The sequence below is a fragment of the Miniopterus natalensis genome, chromosome 2, assembly GCF_054644295.1.
Source record: "Miniopterus natalensis isolate mMinNat1 chromosome 2, mMinNat1.hap1, whole genome shotgun sequence".
Lineage (NCBI taxonomy): Eukaryota > Metazoa > Chordata > Mammalia > Chiroptera > Miniopteridae > Miniopterus > Miniopterus natalensis.
Window position 1 is genome coordinate 105,929,912 of NC_142082.1, and position 16,842 is coordinate 105,946,753.

Consider the following 16,842-nt stretch of genomic DNA (forward strand, 5'->3'; position numbering starts at 1 on the left):
TCAAGTGGGAAAGATAATAATAGAAATAGCTAACATTTAAAAAAGAATTTACTAAGCATCAGGTGCTGAGTTACGCATTTTATGTGCATTGAAAATATTTCATTCATATTAGATAGGTACTATTTCCCCATTTTACAAATAAGGGAAGTGAGGCTGGTTTCTCCTTAAAAAGAAAAAATGCCCTTTCCAGGTGAACACAGATGGACACGATCCTTTGAGCTCAGAAGGCCTTCTATTATTATTTGAATAAAGCCTGGTTGAATACGTTCCTTCTTGGAGTGTGTTGTCTATGGAAGTAGGGCACAAAGGGATGGGAGGTCAGCTTCTAAGAGCCCCGAGGGCCTGATCCTGGAAGCAAATGTTACTGCATCTATGATGCTCAGACACAGGTCAGCGCGGAGGCAGATTCTGCTCAGGCTCCCCTTCCTTCTCCCACAGGCATAAGAGTTGGGAGGGGGTATCTGGGGGTCCCACCCTTTCCTCTTCCAGAGGCCTCTCCCCTTCCTGTCTGGCTGCTCCTTGGAGAGTGCTGTGGCTTGTCTTGTCTCAGTCTCCAAGGGGATGGGTGATTTATGTCCTTTTATTCAGCAAACAGCCTTGTATAGAACGGATGTAAGTTGCTGAATGTCACCAGGCGGGGGCAGGGGAACTGTGTAGAATCCCAATGAAGCCTTCCAGGCCTGGGCAAAATGGCACTGGTGACTTGGTTATTGTGTGTTTTCTCTGGTGGAAATAAGGAAGAGGCAGAGGGTCCTGAAAGGTACCAGAACAGCTGGCTTGAGAGGCAGGGATGTGCCAAAACCCCAGCATGTGGCTCCCCTGCTAGTGCCTGCCTCTTCCTGCGTCCCCACCTTCTTCCTCCTGGCACTTTGTAGGAGACAATCCAGGTGGTCAGCAAACTGTGGCCTTGGGGGAGGAGGGCTCCTTTCTGTGTGCAGAGGCTGAATGTGCCGAGCCCTCCGAGCCCAGGGCCCGCTTGGCTGCAGAATAAAGCATGAGGGATGAGGCATTCACTGGGGCAGAACTGGGGCTCAGCTCTGTACTCAGTCTCCCCCAAACCCACAATGCTGGCTGGAGCCTGCTTGGTCCTCCTGCCTCCTTTTCCATGCTTCTCCATTCTTCTCTCCCAATTGACACCTGGGCCTGTAAGTTCCCTGACGCATGAGCCATTCCTATTCTTCCCCCATCCACATACATACACAGGACAGCTAGCTCAGCCCCGTTTCCAACATGTGGTAGGCACTGGGTGTTCAATGAACGCGTGATGAATGGTCATCTTGTTCTCCCATGAACTCTGGTGCCCTGCACTGCCCTGGAGCCTGAGGAATGCTCTGGCAGGATGACAAAGCAGGGCCCCCATGTTTAAGGTGAATGATTCTGCACGATGCCAGTGTGCTACAGATGCAATGGGAAATGGGGAAAATGATAGATTCACAGGAGTTGGAGGGACCTCTGAGATCACACAGCCTAACCCTCTGGTTTTACAGATGGAAAACTGAGGCCTAGAGGAGAAGTGCCTTCCAAAAGCTACATAGTGTGTTAGGAGCAGAGCCAGGTTCAGAGATGGGCCCTTCCTCTCAGGTCCAGCCATCTCTCCTACCCCGCCACTGCCTCCTGGGCCCAGGCCTGGCGCTGCCTCAGCTGCTAGCCCAGTCCCCAGCCCAGGTCTCCTGCCAGCACAGGCTGCAGGGCTGGTCTGAGTCTCCAGCCCACACATTCCATCTCGCAGGGAGGGTGGCAATTAGTTTTCATTGTGCTGCTCAGCGTGACCTGGGCTGGAGAAAAACCGTAGGTTCCCAGTACTCCAGGTCAATGTGAGCCTGGCAGGTTAAAATTCCAGGGTCAGGTGACACCGGGACTAGGGAAGCAGAAGAGAGAGAACAGAGCAGACAGTCAGGGCCTGTGAGTGAAGCAGTCGCCCCTGTACTCAGAGCACAGAGACAAAGCAGGGCCCCCCGGGGGTGTGGAACAGTCCGAAAGAACAAAGCCATAGGGCACAACACCTCCACTCACCCTCCTACAGAGTGGAAAGGGGACAAAAGCCAATGAAAAAGCCAGAGAGGGGAACCAGATGGAGGAAAAACAGGGGAAGGGAAGCGTCTGAAAAACCTGATCTTTCTCCTCTTCAGCAGGGGTGGTGGTGAAGGGAAAGGGGAGTCAGAGGCAATGGCAGAAGAAGGGAGGGCGACAGGGAAATGCTGCGCATTCATCAGTTTATTTTCCTTTGTGAGGCACTCAGAACATCTCAACCATCGATGTGAAAGGGACAGCAAACTGTCCAAAGCCACTGAGAGTCAGAGGCAGGAGCTGGGTTCTGGGGATTTCATGGTCCCTCAGATGGACCCAAGTCCCCATTCTTCTGACTATATGCAGTTAGACAACCACCCTACCAGTAAATTTAGGAATATGACAAGGATTCCATGGGGCAGCTGGTCCATTCCTCATCAGCCAACATCCACACTCCACAGGCAGGGAAACGCAGGCCCAGACAGCACCAATACTGCTCCTTAAACTAAGCCAGGTCTCTGAGCTCCCACTCCAAGGACAGTGACTACCTTGCCGGTCAGGTTGGGTGACTCACACTTCCAAAGCCTTGATTAGGAGCCCTCTGCCCCTCGGCAGCAGGCCCTTGCTGCTCCAAGAGCAAGGACAAACAGGAGAGGTTCTCCTAGGACCCCAGGGGAAACACTTCTGTTGACTGTATCCAAGGAGAAAAGGGGAAGGGAAGTGGGGGTGGCTCCCTACAGAATGGTGACCTTCAAGAACATCTGAGCCTAGGGGGCCCAGTGGGAGAGAGAAGGTACATCTGGGGAGTGGCAGGGGCCTGGAACAGACTTCCTGGGACCTCACCCTCTCTTTGCCAGGGAGGGGTGCTCCAAGGCCTGCTCCTCAAGTAATGCCACCCCTGCCCGGCAGCTCGAGAGGGGCAGCGAGTGTGAAGAGGCTCTTGCCTGTTCACACTGGCAAAGCTGAACACTAGCAAAGGGAGCCCCCTCACCCCACCCCCCACCTATTAGACTGGAGAGCAAGTTTCTTTGATTGTCGTGATTTGGGTGGTCAGTCCATCTTTATGGAATCATAGCGTTTTCCTGCTCTAAAACCCCTCAGTCTAACCCCTTCTTTTTTCTGCCTCATGTTTGCCTCCACCGATATGAAAATGATCCTAGGTGGGGAGCAGGTAGATGCTTGTGGGGGGTCTGGGGGCTCGACAGGTGGCAAGGAGAGGGTGGGTTGAGGGGTCTGTTCCCCAGGCGGAGAAGGCCCCAGCACTGACAGCCCTCTCCTCTCCAGGCCCATTTTCTTGCCCCTGAGGGTGGGAGAGAAGGTGGCCTTTTTGTCTCCTTTGACCATTTCTGTACCAATGGTACCCTGTACATAATGTGCTCAATAAATAAGAGACTTTCTAGGGGAAGCAGGCTGGTCAAAATGCAGTGATTGGCTAAAGGCCATGGGGATTCTGGTTCCTGGGAACAAACAGGAAACTGCTAGGACTAGGGAGAGGCTTTCTGGGAAATGGACAAGACTTCAGACATCCCTCTTTCTTCCCTGAGTCCTTCCTAGCTGAGGTCCCCCATCCCAGTGGGAAGGAGGGAATTGAAGGAGGGGGTGGGGAGCCCCGGGGGTGGGGCACTCACTCCAGCACGTCGTGGTTGAACTGCTTCTTGTTGTTACCCAGGAACTCTCCAATCATCTGCCGGCTGAGGCCTTTACGCTGGAGCAGGAAGTGGGCCACGCCGATGGGGGTGTCAGGGATGAAGCCACGTGAGATCAGGAACTGGATGCCCTTGTCTGGGTTTCTGGGGGTGTGGATGGGGGTGGGGAGAAGGAGTGGAGAGTGAGCCAAGGCTATCCACGGCTTCTTTCTCTGTTCTTCCAGCCCATGGAACCCATAAAAAGTGTCTGGAGGTCCTTGGAAAGAATTCTCAGGAAATGCCAGGATTCTTTCCGCAGAAGAGGGGCTCCCCATCAAAAGCACCTTTCCCCTGAGCCTCACCCTCCTGAACCATCCCACAAAGGAGTGAAGATAGTGTGGGGCGGGAAGGGGGGAAGGGGAGGTTTGGCCAAGCAAAGTGAATTCCAGAACAGGTGAAGAGGTATCTTCCCTCTTTCTGCCTCACTCCCACCAGATCTCACCCAGAGGCCTGTCAAGAGGTCCCCAAGGTCCTGTTGTCTATATGCAGTACCCATCCTGGAATTTGGAGAGGATGAGATTAGGAACAGCGGTGAGATCTCCCCCACATTCCCTGTTCCCTGTGGATGGTGGATACACAAGAATCCTGTTCTCCGGCATTTACAGTCCCAGGCTTGAGTCTATGTGTGGGTGTGGGTGTGGGTGTGGGTGTGGGTGCTGTGTCTTAAGGCAGTTGTGCTCACAGTGTGGTCTGCAAATCCATGCTCTTCCCTGAATTGTTTCTTACTCATCCAGGAGAAGATAAGTACAGAAATAGAGGGTAAGCATTTAGAACCTTTTACAGCACTTTGACATTTTCAGGACAACCAAGAATGTGTTTCTAGCAGTTCATTTTTATTGTATTTTACAAAAGTATCGGCCCACAATGTGTTGGGTAAAAACCAAAACTGGTCCTTCACCATAGATAGTTTGAGAACCACTGTCTTGAGGGATCCAAGAATCTGTGTGAACATTTGTGTGCATGTTGAAGTGATGCCCTGGATGTGTCAGGTGGGGGCTGCTCACCAGGACGGCAGCCTGATGTAAAAGAAAAGGCAATGGATTGGGAGTTAGACAGATCTGGCTTCACCTAAGTCTGTAGCTTACTAGTTGTGTCATAGTGTGCAACTCACTCACTAGTGTGAGCCTGTTTCCTTTTCTGTAAAATGGCATAACAATGCTACCTTTAATACTGTTGGGAAGACTGCAGATGCTTTATGAACGGTAGTTATTCTCCCCAGGACACACGCTCCTTGAGAGCAGGGGATGTGTCTTACTCATCTTTGTAGTCCTGGTGCCTGGCACTCAGGAAATAATGCGTGTGGGCAGGAGGGATGTTGTGTTTCCTGGCTCAGGGCTATGAAGGAAGGGTTGAGCGGAGGGTGGAGATCAGTGCCTCATGTACTTGAAATTTCCATGTGTGCTCCCTCTGCTTGCCACCAGCTGTATACATTCTGGTTGTGGGAAAAGGTTTGGCTGGGGCTCTCCCTGGGGGCTCTGACAGTCGTTCATTTCTCTCCTTCATTCCCCTGTTCTCTTTGTCCTACACCCCAGCCTGCTTCACACTCTTTCCGTCTCCCCCCCCTTTGCCCCTCCCTCTTCTGCTTTCTACTTGAACCCCTTAAAGTAGGTCTCTTCTCTTTCCCCCACCCGCCCCTCATTCCCCTTGCCTCATTTTCCCCTTTGCTCACTGTCTGTCTCTCCTCTTCATCAACCCCACCCGATTGCTGTGGGCCCCTAACTTCATATCCTACCTGAATGATTTCTGCGCAATCCTCATATAATCTGTACCGTTATTTACTTAATACTGTATTTTCTTTTCAGTTCTCTCACTTTTCAATCTCTAGCTTCATCTTAAGCAGTAACAGTGGTGAAAGCATGGGTTTGAAATGCCATTTTGTTCCTAATGTTTCTTAAATCAATAACAATTAAAGCTAAAATCTGTATGTGTACACAGAATCTCAAGGAGCAGGCGTGGCACAAACGCCACCTGCGAGGGCCCTGGGGTGCTGTGCTGAATTCCGTGGCTCCCCGCTAGCCTGCCTTCCCTCCCCCAGGCCCTGCTCCGAGCCCAGCCTCACTTACATGTTGAAGAGGTTGAGGCCGATGCGGTAGAGGCGCTTGCGCAGCGTGTCGGTGGAGAGCGTGGGCGATTTGCAGCTGGCCGGGTTCTCGCAGTGGTAGCGCGGCAGGCTCAGGATCATGGCCTGCAGGGCCTCCTTGGAGGCCGATGCCGAGGCTTCCGAGCCGGACTTGGCGGACTTGGTGGACGTGCTGCTGCTGCTCAGCTGCTCCGAGCTGTCGCCGGCCTCGGCCTCGGCCCCGGCCCCTTTCCCCGCGCTCCCCGTCGCCTCCGCCTCCGCTTCCTCCTCTCCCGGTGCGGCCGGGGCCTCCTGCACGGCCGCACCCGTGGCCGCAGGGGAGCCGGCCCTCGGGGCCCCGCCGGCCCCCTCTTTTGCGCGCGCGATCTGGGCGGGCGCGTCTCCCGGGCCTGCGGCTGGGGCCGCCGGGGCCGCCGGAGCCTGGGCCTCGCCCAGCTCGGCGTGGCCCGCAGGGGACTCCGCTGGGGCCTGGGGAGTCTGTGCGCCCAGACAGTTGGCCACAGACAGAGCGGTGGAGGAGGAGACAGAGATGTTCTGGTTGGCGATCTGCACGGTGACATCCCGGAAAGCCATCATCAGGGTGCTGCTGTGGCCCTGGGGCAGGCCCGCGGCCTCGGCGGCCTCCTCCCCGGTTCCCGGGCGAGCGCTCTCGGGCTCCCGCATCTCTGCCTCCAGGCCGGGCGGCCCGGCGCCGCCGTGCAAGGCCTGGTGGATCTGGTAAGCGCCGCTCTCCTGCAGGGAGCACATGGTTTTGAGGCTCCAGGTGCTGAGGGCGTCGTCTATGGACTTGGCCAGGGACTGCACCTGCTCGGTGAAGGAGTCCTCCAGCTCGGTGAGCGTGCCCGCGAAGGCGGGCGGCAGGGAGGGCGAGCGCACCAGCGGCAGCCCCAGGAGGCCGTAGCCCTCCATGAGCGCCTTCTCGGCCGCCAGGCTCTCCGCGGTGGGCGCGCGCACCTTGCGCAGGGAGATCCTACGCGGCAGGCGGCTCTCCAGGAGCGAGTTGCGGATCTTCTCGAAGTTCTTGCTGAGCTGGTACTGGCGGAAAGCGGTTTGGATGGTGCAAGCGGCCCGCCGGGATACCAGGTGGCCCCCGTACTTGTGCTCTAGCATTTCAATCTGCAACAAGGGCAGAGAGGAGGAAAAGCGCACTTAGGAAAGGTGTGTCACAGCCCTTCTAAAAGAGGGTGCTGATGGCTGTCCTTTAATGCGGGGGAGTCACCTGGCTAAACTTTGCAGGGGCCCAGGAATGCACAACTGTGGGGCACTGAGGTCTGAAAACAAGCGTGCATGGCAGGAGAGAGCAGGTCCTTGGCAAGACCCCTAGAAGTGTAGGATGTCGGAAGGGATTCCAGGGCTTGGTGAGGCCTCAGGGCAGGGGAGAGGTATTACCGATTATAGTAAGATATTGCTGGTTTGGTGATCATTTTAAAATGTTCCTATCAGTGATGCATATGGAAGTATTTATGGATGAAATTCATGTCTTGAATTTGTATTAAAATACTCCACCAAAAAAGTGTGTTAGATGAAAAAATATTAATAAAAGTTGTTGGAGCTGGGTGATAACCATAAGACAGTTTATTACACTATTCTTTCTAGTTTTGTGCACACTTTAAAATAATTTAGCCTGGCCGGGCATGGCTCAGCGGTTGAGTGTGGACCTGGGATCCAGGCAACCGGGGTTCGATTCTGGTCAGGGCACGTGCCTGGGTTGCAGGTTCTATCAATGACTCTCTCATCATTGATGTTTCTATCTCTCTCTCTCTCTCCCTCTCCTTTCCTCTCTCTGAAATCAATAAAGATATATTTTAAAATAATTTAAAAATTAAACAGAAATGCTTTTAAAAAATTGCTGCTACTACTCCTTTCACCTGCTTTTCCTCTTAGCATTTATGTCACTGCATTGGGGCAGCCCCTGGGACATCATAAGGGCTGGGATTGGGGTTTGATTATCTCTGTGTTCCCAGTACCCAGCCCAAGGGCTGGCACACAGTAGGTGCTCAATAAATGTTAATTTAATTCAAAGCTGGGTGGATGGATGGATGGATGGATGATGGATGGATGATGGATGGCTGTATCAAGAGGGGAAGTCCCTTCCAGGCTACCATGCTTTACAATTCAAGTCACCTCTGTGCTCAAAAATGGGAGCTGTACAACCAGGGCTGGACTTGGTGGGGCTAACTGGTAGGGGCATGCAGCCTCATCTGGGTAGATCTGATCCCAGGAAAATGTCTGACAAGGGGCCAATTTATCTTCAAGGCCTTTACTTACATCTTCTCAGCTCTGTCCCCTGTCTATGATCTTTTCTATCCCTTATTATGCTCTTACTTCTCTCTTATCAGACCCTCTCAGGAAAGGATAAGAAAGATATTCCCCCTGAGATGTGAATGACCAGTAACATTTAACCATGCCCCTTCCTGGAGGTTTTTGCATTTAAATAAGGGACAAGTGCTACGTTAAGGAGATGGACAAACAGTAGCATTGTGGGCACCAACCAGTCCTTAGGGAAGTTTAGACAGCGAGGAAGTATTCCTGGGCCCTGAAATTATGTCCTATTCACAGCCATACACTCCACTGACACCTAGTGTCATTCCTGACCTAAGGATAGAGATAGATGGGCTGAGATAAGCAACTTACGGCAAGAACAGCATCATCCCTCCCATGTTCCCCCAGGACCATGGGTGGGGAGGGGTATAGATAAAAAGGCCAATTTTCATTCCTCAGTAGAAAGAACCATTCTACCCACTTCCTGCTCCACTCAACCCACCAGGGAATGCAGCTGGAGTGACTGCCTTCCCACAGCCCCAGCAATACCCTTTGTTCCACCCTGTGGGTACCCACAGCTGGACCAGTGGAGGCACCCTCCTGCCCAGGAGACCTCACAGATATAATCCCAATCCTTAGGGACAAGCCCTGGTAAAATGAATGCCCTCAACTCTCTCTGCAGGATTCTCTGCTAGTCCCACCATTCAGTGCCTTGAGCCATCCTCAAATCTAGTGGCATTATGCTCTCTCTCCACATCCAACACTCTTCTCTGAAGATAGCTGGAAAATTCCTTATTAAGGTTTGGATGGCCAAAAAGGCTTCCTACAACTCCTCCCAGAAGTATTTGCATTTCACAAGGTACAAGGCTTTAAGCAGAAAGCAGGAAGCTCTCCCATCCTCATAATCTTCATATTGTATGTAGGAACACTAATATTTCTCTTTTAAAAAATCATACTAAATGTATTAGTTATCTATTGCTATGTAGCAAGTTCTCTCAAACTTAGCAGCTTACAACAACACCCATTTATTTTTTCACAGTTCTTTATGTCAGTAGTCTGGGCACAGCTCAACTGGGTTCTCTCCTTGGGATCTTACCAGGCTGAAACCAAAATGTCAATCTCATGTAAGCTCAGAGTCCTCTTCCAAGCTCACTGTTGGTGGCAGAATTCAGTTCCTTGAGATTTTTTAAGACTGAGGACTGTTACTAGAGGCTGCCTGCTGTTCTCAGCCACACCGCCCTCTTCGCAACAGGGCTGTTTGACCCTTTGAGGCCAACAGGAGAGAGTCTCTCTGATGCTTCACCTGATTAATTTAGGCCATCCAGAGTGAAGGAAACTGACCACTTACCTGCTTCCTTCTTTCTCAATTTCTGTCTCTCTCATATCTCTCCCCAAGCACCAAGAGAAACTGACATCAGACAGGAATTCACATCTCTTTCCTACCTGGTCTATTCACACTTTTAGGGAAACACCATATCCAAGAGCATTCCTTTCAGGTTATGAGATGCTATTGGCAACAGAGGAAAAGTATGAAATCCCATTCCCTGAAATGTTTCCAAAACAGTTAAAGAGGTCTATCCTTTTTGCATGGTATCATCCTGCTTGGAGGCAGGACGCTGGCTGAGGTAACCCAAAGAGACTTCTACCAGCCACTGTCCATGTTTTGGCCAAGCAGAGGAGAAAACTTGATTTTAAATTCTTGAATCTGTTCCATTAAGTCCTCCACTAGACTATAAGCCTCATGAAGGCTGAGACTTTGCCTGCTGTGTTCGCTGTTTCATCCCCAATGCTTGGAGAGTACCCAGTACATAGTAGGCCTCCAATCAATATTTACTGAATTAATTAAAGAATTAGTTCCAAAGTTATCTTTGTGATTCTCAGAAACCTTCCTAATCTGACCTGTAACTTTCCTCTCCCAGAGCTGACGATCTCACCCTCTCTTGCCTCCTTTGTAAGTTTACTTCATCCTCTAGTCTCTCTTTTACTTGTATTTCCAACCCCCACCCTTCCATTGGCACCTTTCCACTTGCCTACAGACTCTCCCAGATCTCCCCAGGCTAAAACACAACTCAGCTTGGCTCCCCTGCTTTGGGGCACTAGCCCAATTTCTTTTTATTTCCATCAAAGCTTTTGGAGAACCGGTCTACACCCTCTGCCTCACTGCATGAGCAGATGCCAAATTGCTGATCCAACCCTGCATGCCCTGGCTCCTTGAAGTCTGTCTCCTGCTCCCACCAGTCTTCTAAAATGATCTTTAATCACTAAATCTGATGGCTCATCCTCAACCCTCCTCCTTCCTCTTTTCTGCAGCTCTTGATATTTTTATCACCCTGAGACTCTGTCCTCAGCTCTCCAGTCTCCATAGAGTTCCTTAATCCTACATTTTGATCACCAAATCCCTAAGCATGCTAGTTACAAGCCAGATATGTGCCATCTTCTACTCTCCAGGCACATTTTAATTATTTTTCTATACACTTCTGGACATTTTCCATGATTTCTATGTTGGAAGTCATTAGACAAGCCTCTGGTAGTTGATAATTAACAAGTAATTAAGAGGGAAACTATCTCTGGCAAAGCCTTTGTGGCAACTCTAAGGATGTTCTGCAGGCGGATGTCTTCTTACCTCTTACCTAAGAACCTTATCTATAATTTTATAACAACTTCACTCTACTTGAATGGATTGATGAACAAGCCATAGGAAATATGCCCAGTCCCAGATCTGCCTCTTCTTTGCTGGTTGACTTTGGACAAGTTTCCTAACATCTCTGTCTCTCAGTTTTCTTACCTGTTAAATAAGGCTAATCCTGCTGACAATCGCTTATTGTGAAGCTTAAGTTATTTCACATAGCACATGGCACATAGTAGGGGATCAGTAAGCGGTAGCTATCTAATGATGTCAACGATGACTATGAATGACTCTCAAATCTCCATTCTTAGCCTTGACCCTGCATTTCCAACAGCCTATGGGTCCCCTATCCACCTATACAAAGCCATCGTCTTTCCCCACCTCACCCAAACCAGCTTTCAATGACTTCCTTATTTGCCTAACTGCACCTTGGCTGTATTGTCATCCAGTTTGGGGACCTCTCATTTGTCCTTGGGTCCTCCTTTGCCCCATCTTCCACATATACCAGCCCCAAAGTCCTCAATATTTGCAATCATCTTGACCTTTCCACCAGACTATTGCCACGTGGGGCTCCCTTTGACTCCCCACCTGGACCACTTTTGCAGCCTCCTCCCTGCCTCCCTGCTTCCTTCCCACCCCCACCATCTACCTGATACACCAGTACCCTGATCAATGCTCTCAAAAAGCAGATGTAAACACAGGCTTTTCGCTGCTTGAGACCAGTGCCCAAAAGAAGTATAAATGCTTCCTCCTGGCATTCTGAAGCTGAGCAATCTGGCCCTGCCTGCCTCCCAGCCTCCACTGCACAAAGCCCATGCACACAGCAGCTCCACTCTGCCTGGCTCTTCTGCTCTGAGCATTTGCTCAGCCTGCAATGTTCTCCCCGCCCTCGAATCCCATTCTTGCCCCCTTCCCTCCAGGTAAAGCCATGTCTCCTTTCTTTAAGACCTGTCTCCAATGTACCTCGTCCACAAAGCCTTCTTAGTCCCCCAATAGACCAGATCTCCCTGCCTTGGGCCCCACAGAGAATGCTGTTTTCTCCACTCATCTTTGTAATATTTATCTAACCCTGCTTTCTCTCCCCCAGACTGCAACAGAGCACATGTTATTCGAGGCCTCGATATGTTTTAGTCATCTTCGGATCCATGTATAGCACCCACCACAGAGCCTGGCACAGAACAACTGCTCACTGTGGTATTTGAATTCAGTTATTGGATCTTCTCCATTTGTTCTAATGCATTGAATGCAACCATATCCCATTTAGTCCAGCCTTGTGCCTGCTGCACCCCAGCCTGCATGTCTCCCGCTGCTTCCTTCCCCCATCAATGCCCTCTCTGTACCTACAGACTGTGCCTACAGGCTGGACAGTACTATCTGTCTCTGTACCCCTGGTTCCCAGCACTGAGCAAGAGCCATAGTTGTGACTTACATGTTTGCAGACATGAACTAAACTGAACTCTCCTCTGTCCCAGGGGAAATAAAAATCCAGGCTCTCTTCCGGATCTGGGCTTAGAGTCAAATGCTTCACCCACACCCTCCTCCTGCTTCCCATAGGGCTTGGGGGCCTGACAGGGCCTCAGGTCAGCTCCATCCACCCTAACCCTGCTCTTAACCAGGGCCACGTCAGAGAGTTGACAGATAGATGGGAGAAGGGAGGACAGCTCTAGGGGAGGGAGGGGCCTCTGGGCCCACTGGCCAAGGAGCAGCTCTGCTCACCTCTCTCTAAACCCCATGAATCATAGGTAATTGTGGCCTCTCTTCCTCCCAAGAAATCAATCTCTCAGCTCCTGCCAGAAGAAGCAGTGGAGGGGGCTCCAGGGCTCTGACTCTCTAATGAGCCTCTCAGTGTTAATTAGAACATGCTCCCTCTCTTCAGGTTGCCACTGAGAGATGGCCATCAAGACAGGGTGGGGAAGGAACAGCAGTTAGCTGGGAGCCACAGTGCTGAGGAATGTGGGGGAGCGGGGTGGGGATGGGGAAGGTGACAGGGGCTTTCACATGTGAGCAAGGGTTTCCTCTGATCCAAGATTTCTCAACTGAGAACACTGAAGCAGTACATGGAGCAAACCTCACCTGAGGCTGAGGGGCGGAGAGTCTGGGGAGGGCAGAGGAGCTTAGGAGATGCTCAGGGCAGCACGGGAGAGGTCCATCTGACTGGGCAGGGTGTGGCCCCTGAGGCCTGCCTACCCCTAGGAGCCTTCCCTGATTACAGCCAAGTAGGAGTGGTGGGTGCTGCAGCTCAGCTACTCCTAGTTCAGAGACTCCCTCAGGTGAGCTGCGCCGGGAAGCCTGCTCTGAACTCCAGGTTGGGCTGCTGCCCTCTTCAGTGCTCCCACAGTGCCCTGGGGGCTACGCCCTTGGAATTACCCTTCATTGGAACAGGAGACAGTGGCAGGTGCTGGGTTAAAATCTTAGGCTGTGGGGTCCAAGTCTTGGCTGCATGAGGGATGACCCATACCTGGAGTGTATCCTCGGGCAAGTTACTTTACATCACTAAGCCTTAGTCTTCTCACTCTTAAATGGGGAGAGGGACAGTACCTCGCTCACTGGGATACAGTGCAGATCTGAGGAGGTAATGGGTAGAAAATACCTAGTACTGTGCCCACACATAGTGTCCTTCATTCTCGCTAGTACTAGTTACATGTTAGTGCCCATCACTGGAATGTGGGCTTTCTGAGCACGGGGACTGTGTCTTTTGCACTGTGGTGTCCCCAGGCCTCTCACAGGCCCTGGACAGAGCAGCTGTGCAATACTGTTCCCTGAACTGAATGCAACTGAGCGGAGGAAACCCCAGTGTGCCTTGCCATAGGCTGGTCCTCTGGGGCTCCCCATGCCCATGGTAGAATTCTCATCTTCAGAGTGAAAAAGTCCTTAGATATGCCTGGCATAGCTCCTTGTGTCACAAATGAGGAAACTGAGGCCCACAAAGTTGGAAATGCAGCCACCACGTCTCCCCTTGAGAGTTACCCCATAGTAAGGCCGGACCCTGAGGCTTGGGTATAGGAGATCCACTAGGGAAAGGGCTGCTCTCCAGAAGGAGATGTGGTTTCCACCCAGAACCCTAACTTGGGGAACAGGGCCTGGATGCCACTGACTGCAGCTCCACAACCCCTGGGTTGGACAGCATGGAGAGGTATATAATGTGGACATCTGAGATGGGCTCCAATGGGCTGTTTCTCCACAGCGGCAGGGAACAAGATACAACTCTCTAGAGAGCCTGAATGAATTTGGAAATCACTCCTCTTCCTTCTATATCCTTGCCACAGCCACAGTCTTTCCTAAAGGGTCCCAAAAGGGATCTGCATTCCCCCAAGGTGGTAGCTCCAAGGAGCACTGTGAGGTGGAGTGAGGGCAGAGGGAGCTACGCAGGGGACCTGCTCACTGTGCGACCAAGGGGAGGGGACTAGGAGCAGGGAGAGCAGGGAAGCCTGGGGAGGGCCTCTTTCTTCCTTCCTTCCTTTCTTTCTTTCTTTCTTTCTTTCTTTCTTTCTTTCTTTCTTTCTTTCTTTCTTTCTTTCTTTCTTTCTTTCTTTTTCTTTCTTTCTTTCTTTCTCTTTCTTTCTTTCTTTCTTTCTTTCTTTCTTTCTTTCTTTCTTTCTTTCTTTCTCTCTTTCTCTCTCTCTCTCTCTCTCTCTCTCTCTCTCTCTCTCTCTCTCTCTCTCTTTCTTTCTTTCTTTCTTTCTTTCTTTCTTTCTTCTTTCTTTCTGTATTCCTCCAATGTTCAGCATTTCCTAAGTGGCAGGGACTGCACTGGGTGTAGGAAAACAATGGTGGGCCAGGGCAGGGCAGCACCTAGTGCCCAGCTCTAGGGATTTTTTGCTCCTCACACAGCCTATGAAGTGAATAGCACCCCTGGAAGTGTTCAGTGCACAATCTGCTCAACTCTGTGATAGCCCTGAGAACAACACAGACCTTGACCCTAGAGTGGGGCAGCTACCAGACAGACAGTGCAGAGCCGGCAGTGGGGCTCTCAGTAAAAGCACACAGCCAGGTTCAGGGACAGCTGGGCTGAGACTTGAAGTATGAGGAGCGATCACCCAGGGGAAGGTGATTGGGGGACAGGTAGGGAGCATTCCCAGCAGAGGAAATAAAATCCCAGGACGTGGGGTGGCAGAAGAGCCTGGAGAAGTGTTTGTCCTACACGGATGAGGAGCCATGGAAGGTTTTCACGCAGGGCGAGGGGGGGTGGGTACCATAATGAGACGTGCCCTTTGTAAGGAGGACTCAGCTGCAGTGTGGCGATTAGGTTGGAAGAGGCACAGCTTGAAGCAGGGGGATCCGTGGGGGTTTGCCCAGGTGTGCAGGCCAGAGATGATGGCGGGGTGGCTTAGAGTGGGGCAGGGGTGGCAAGAGAGGGTGGGATTTGGAAAATAGTTAAGAGGTAGCATCAGTGGGTATGGGGATGAAGAAGATGCAGGGGAGGGGGAGGAGCCTCGGGGAATGACTGGGATCCTAGACTGCGGGTGGAGCAGGGCTGGCAGGCTGGTGGACTGGGGAAATGATGACTGTCCAAGATTCCTTCCAGCCCAGGGACGACGAGGATTTGTGTGACTGGTGGAGATCACGGGATCAGGATACTAAAGCCTAGATCTCAAAGAAAGCTAAAGTGGAATTAGGTCTTGGCTCAAGGCTTCATGCCCATCCCAAGCCCCCTTCAGGTCCCTGAGTTATTAGTTTCCCCTTTTCATCTTTCCAGCATCTTCTTCACGCCAAGCACTGTGTTCAGCACTAGGGATATAAGTCAAGTGTCCTGCTTTCAAGGAGCGAAGGAAACAAGAAACGATGATATAGGGCTGAACGGCTATGACAGGGAACATCTGGGCTATGGGACCGCTGAGAAGGGGCGACCAGCACAGTGTAGGGATGGCGGGGAAAGCTGCCAGGGGGAGAGAGGAACACCAAAAGTTAGTCCCAAATAAAGAGGAGTGATGGAGGCCAAGTGCAGGAGTATGGAGGGAGTAGGAACATCAGTAGTGGAGGCAAAACCCCAAAGAGATATGAGACAATGAGGCCCAGAGGAGTTAAGCAACTTGCCCAAGGTAACACAGTTCATTTGCAGAAGAGAAAGGAGCAGAGCTCAGTCTCTTAGTAAATGTGTGCTATGCTTTTAATCACTTTGCTCTAGCTCATCAATCCCTTTTACCCCTTCTTCCCAACCCCAGCCTACGCTTGGCCCAGACAGATACATGAGCCGGGGAGGTGAGCTTTTCCCATGGTTGGGTCCACCTAGCATGAGGACCCCGCCACCTCTAACCCTCACCTTTCTTGCCTCACTCTTGCTGGCCTGCTATGCAAACCCATCTATTAAAATTATGTCCACTATAAAAAAGGCCCATAGTACTAATCAGAACCTATACAACTCTCCATATCCCACCTAGTCATCAGCATTAAAGTAATTCTCCTGCCCAAGACGAAGCATGAGTTTCCTTTGCTGTTATTAACTGGATACTCCCTAAATTGAACTGTAATCTCTTGGAGGAGCAAGTAAGAACCATGCTTCTCTTCTTTTTGTACCCCACTCCCTTATTGCTTGGCATATCATAGTTATTAAAAAATATTCACTCAGTGGGCTCTTACTATGTCCAAGACACTCTGCTAGATGCTAGGGGAAGGGTAAAAAGATGAATAAGAGATTGTCTCTGTCACCAAGGAGCAGTCATGGGGAATTGAGAGGACTCTCTCATCCGGGCCAACTGGCCACTCTGATCACACTGTGATGCTCCCGGTGGGCATGTGCCAGCCGCTGCATGGAATTCCCAGTGACACAGGACTCACTACCTCACAAGCAAGACATTCCGTGTTTGTAACAGCTCTAGATGTTAACCAAGCTAAAATCTTCCTCTCTTATAGCTTTCATACATTAGTACCACTATTTTTGTTTGGAATGATAGAAAATACAGCTAGTCCCTTTATCACATGGCAGCTCTTCCATGTTTAAAGCTTGTTTTCATGTCTACAGTTTCTCCATATGATTCCAGCCAATCCTGTTTTCCTTCTTAGGATAACCACAGGATTCTCATTTCCCCCTCAAATGTAGCCCCAGACAGGGTCCAGACAGGCCCTGAGCAGTAGTCAGTGTGGAGCTCCAACCGGCTGCTCGCTTATTTTGGGGTCTTGTCTACCCTTCTGTGAAGGCTGCTGTCCTCACTTCTCTGGCAGCTGCTTTACCAGCTGTTGATTCA

At 51.1% G+C, this 16,842-nt stretch overlaps 1 protein-coding gene across 3 annotated transcripts in view; it reads right to left on the minus strand.

Moving 5' to 3' along the window:
* The window catches only part of IQSEC3 (IQ motif and Sec7 domain ArfGEF 3), a 102,052-nt gene that overhangs the window by 32,545 nt on the left and 52,665 nt on the right, over window positions 1-16,842 (minus strand). Inside the window, exons 4-6 of one of the 3 annotated variants that reach the window (XM_087813859.1) lie at window positions 6,078-6,888; window positions 5,756-6,041; window positions 3,636-3,797 (exon numbers count right to left, since the gene is read on the minus strand). In XM_087813859.1, coding sequence (XP_087669985.1) covers window positions 3,636-3,797; window positions 5,756-6,041; window positions 6,078-6,888 — 1,259 coding nt within the window. Of the gene's footprint in view, window positions 1-3,635; window positions 3,798-5,755; window positions 6,889-16,842 lie in introns of those variants that run through there. The other 2 variants (XM_087813860.1, XM_087813858.1) reach the window with 2 other exon arrangements.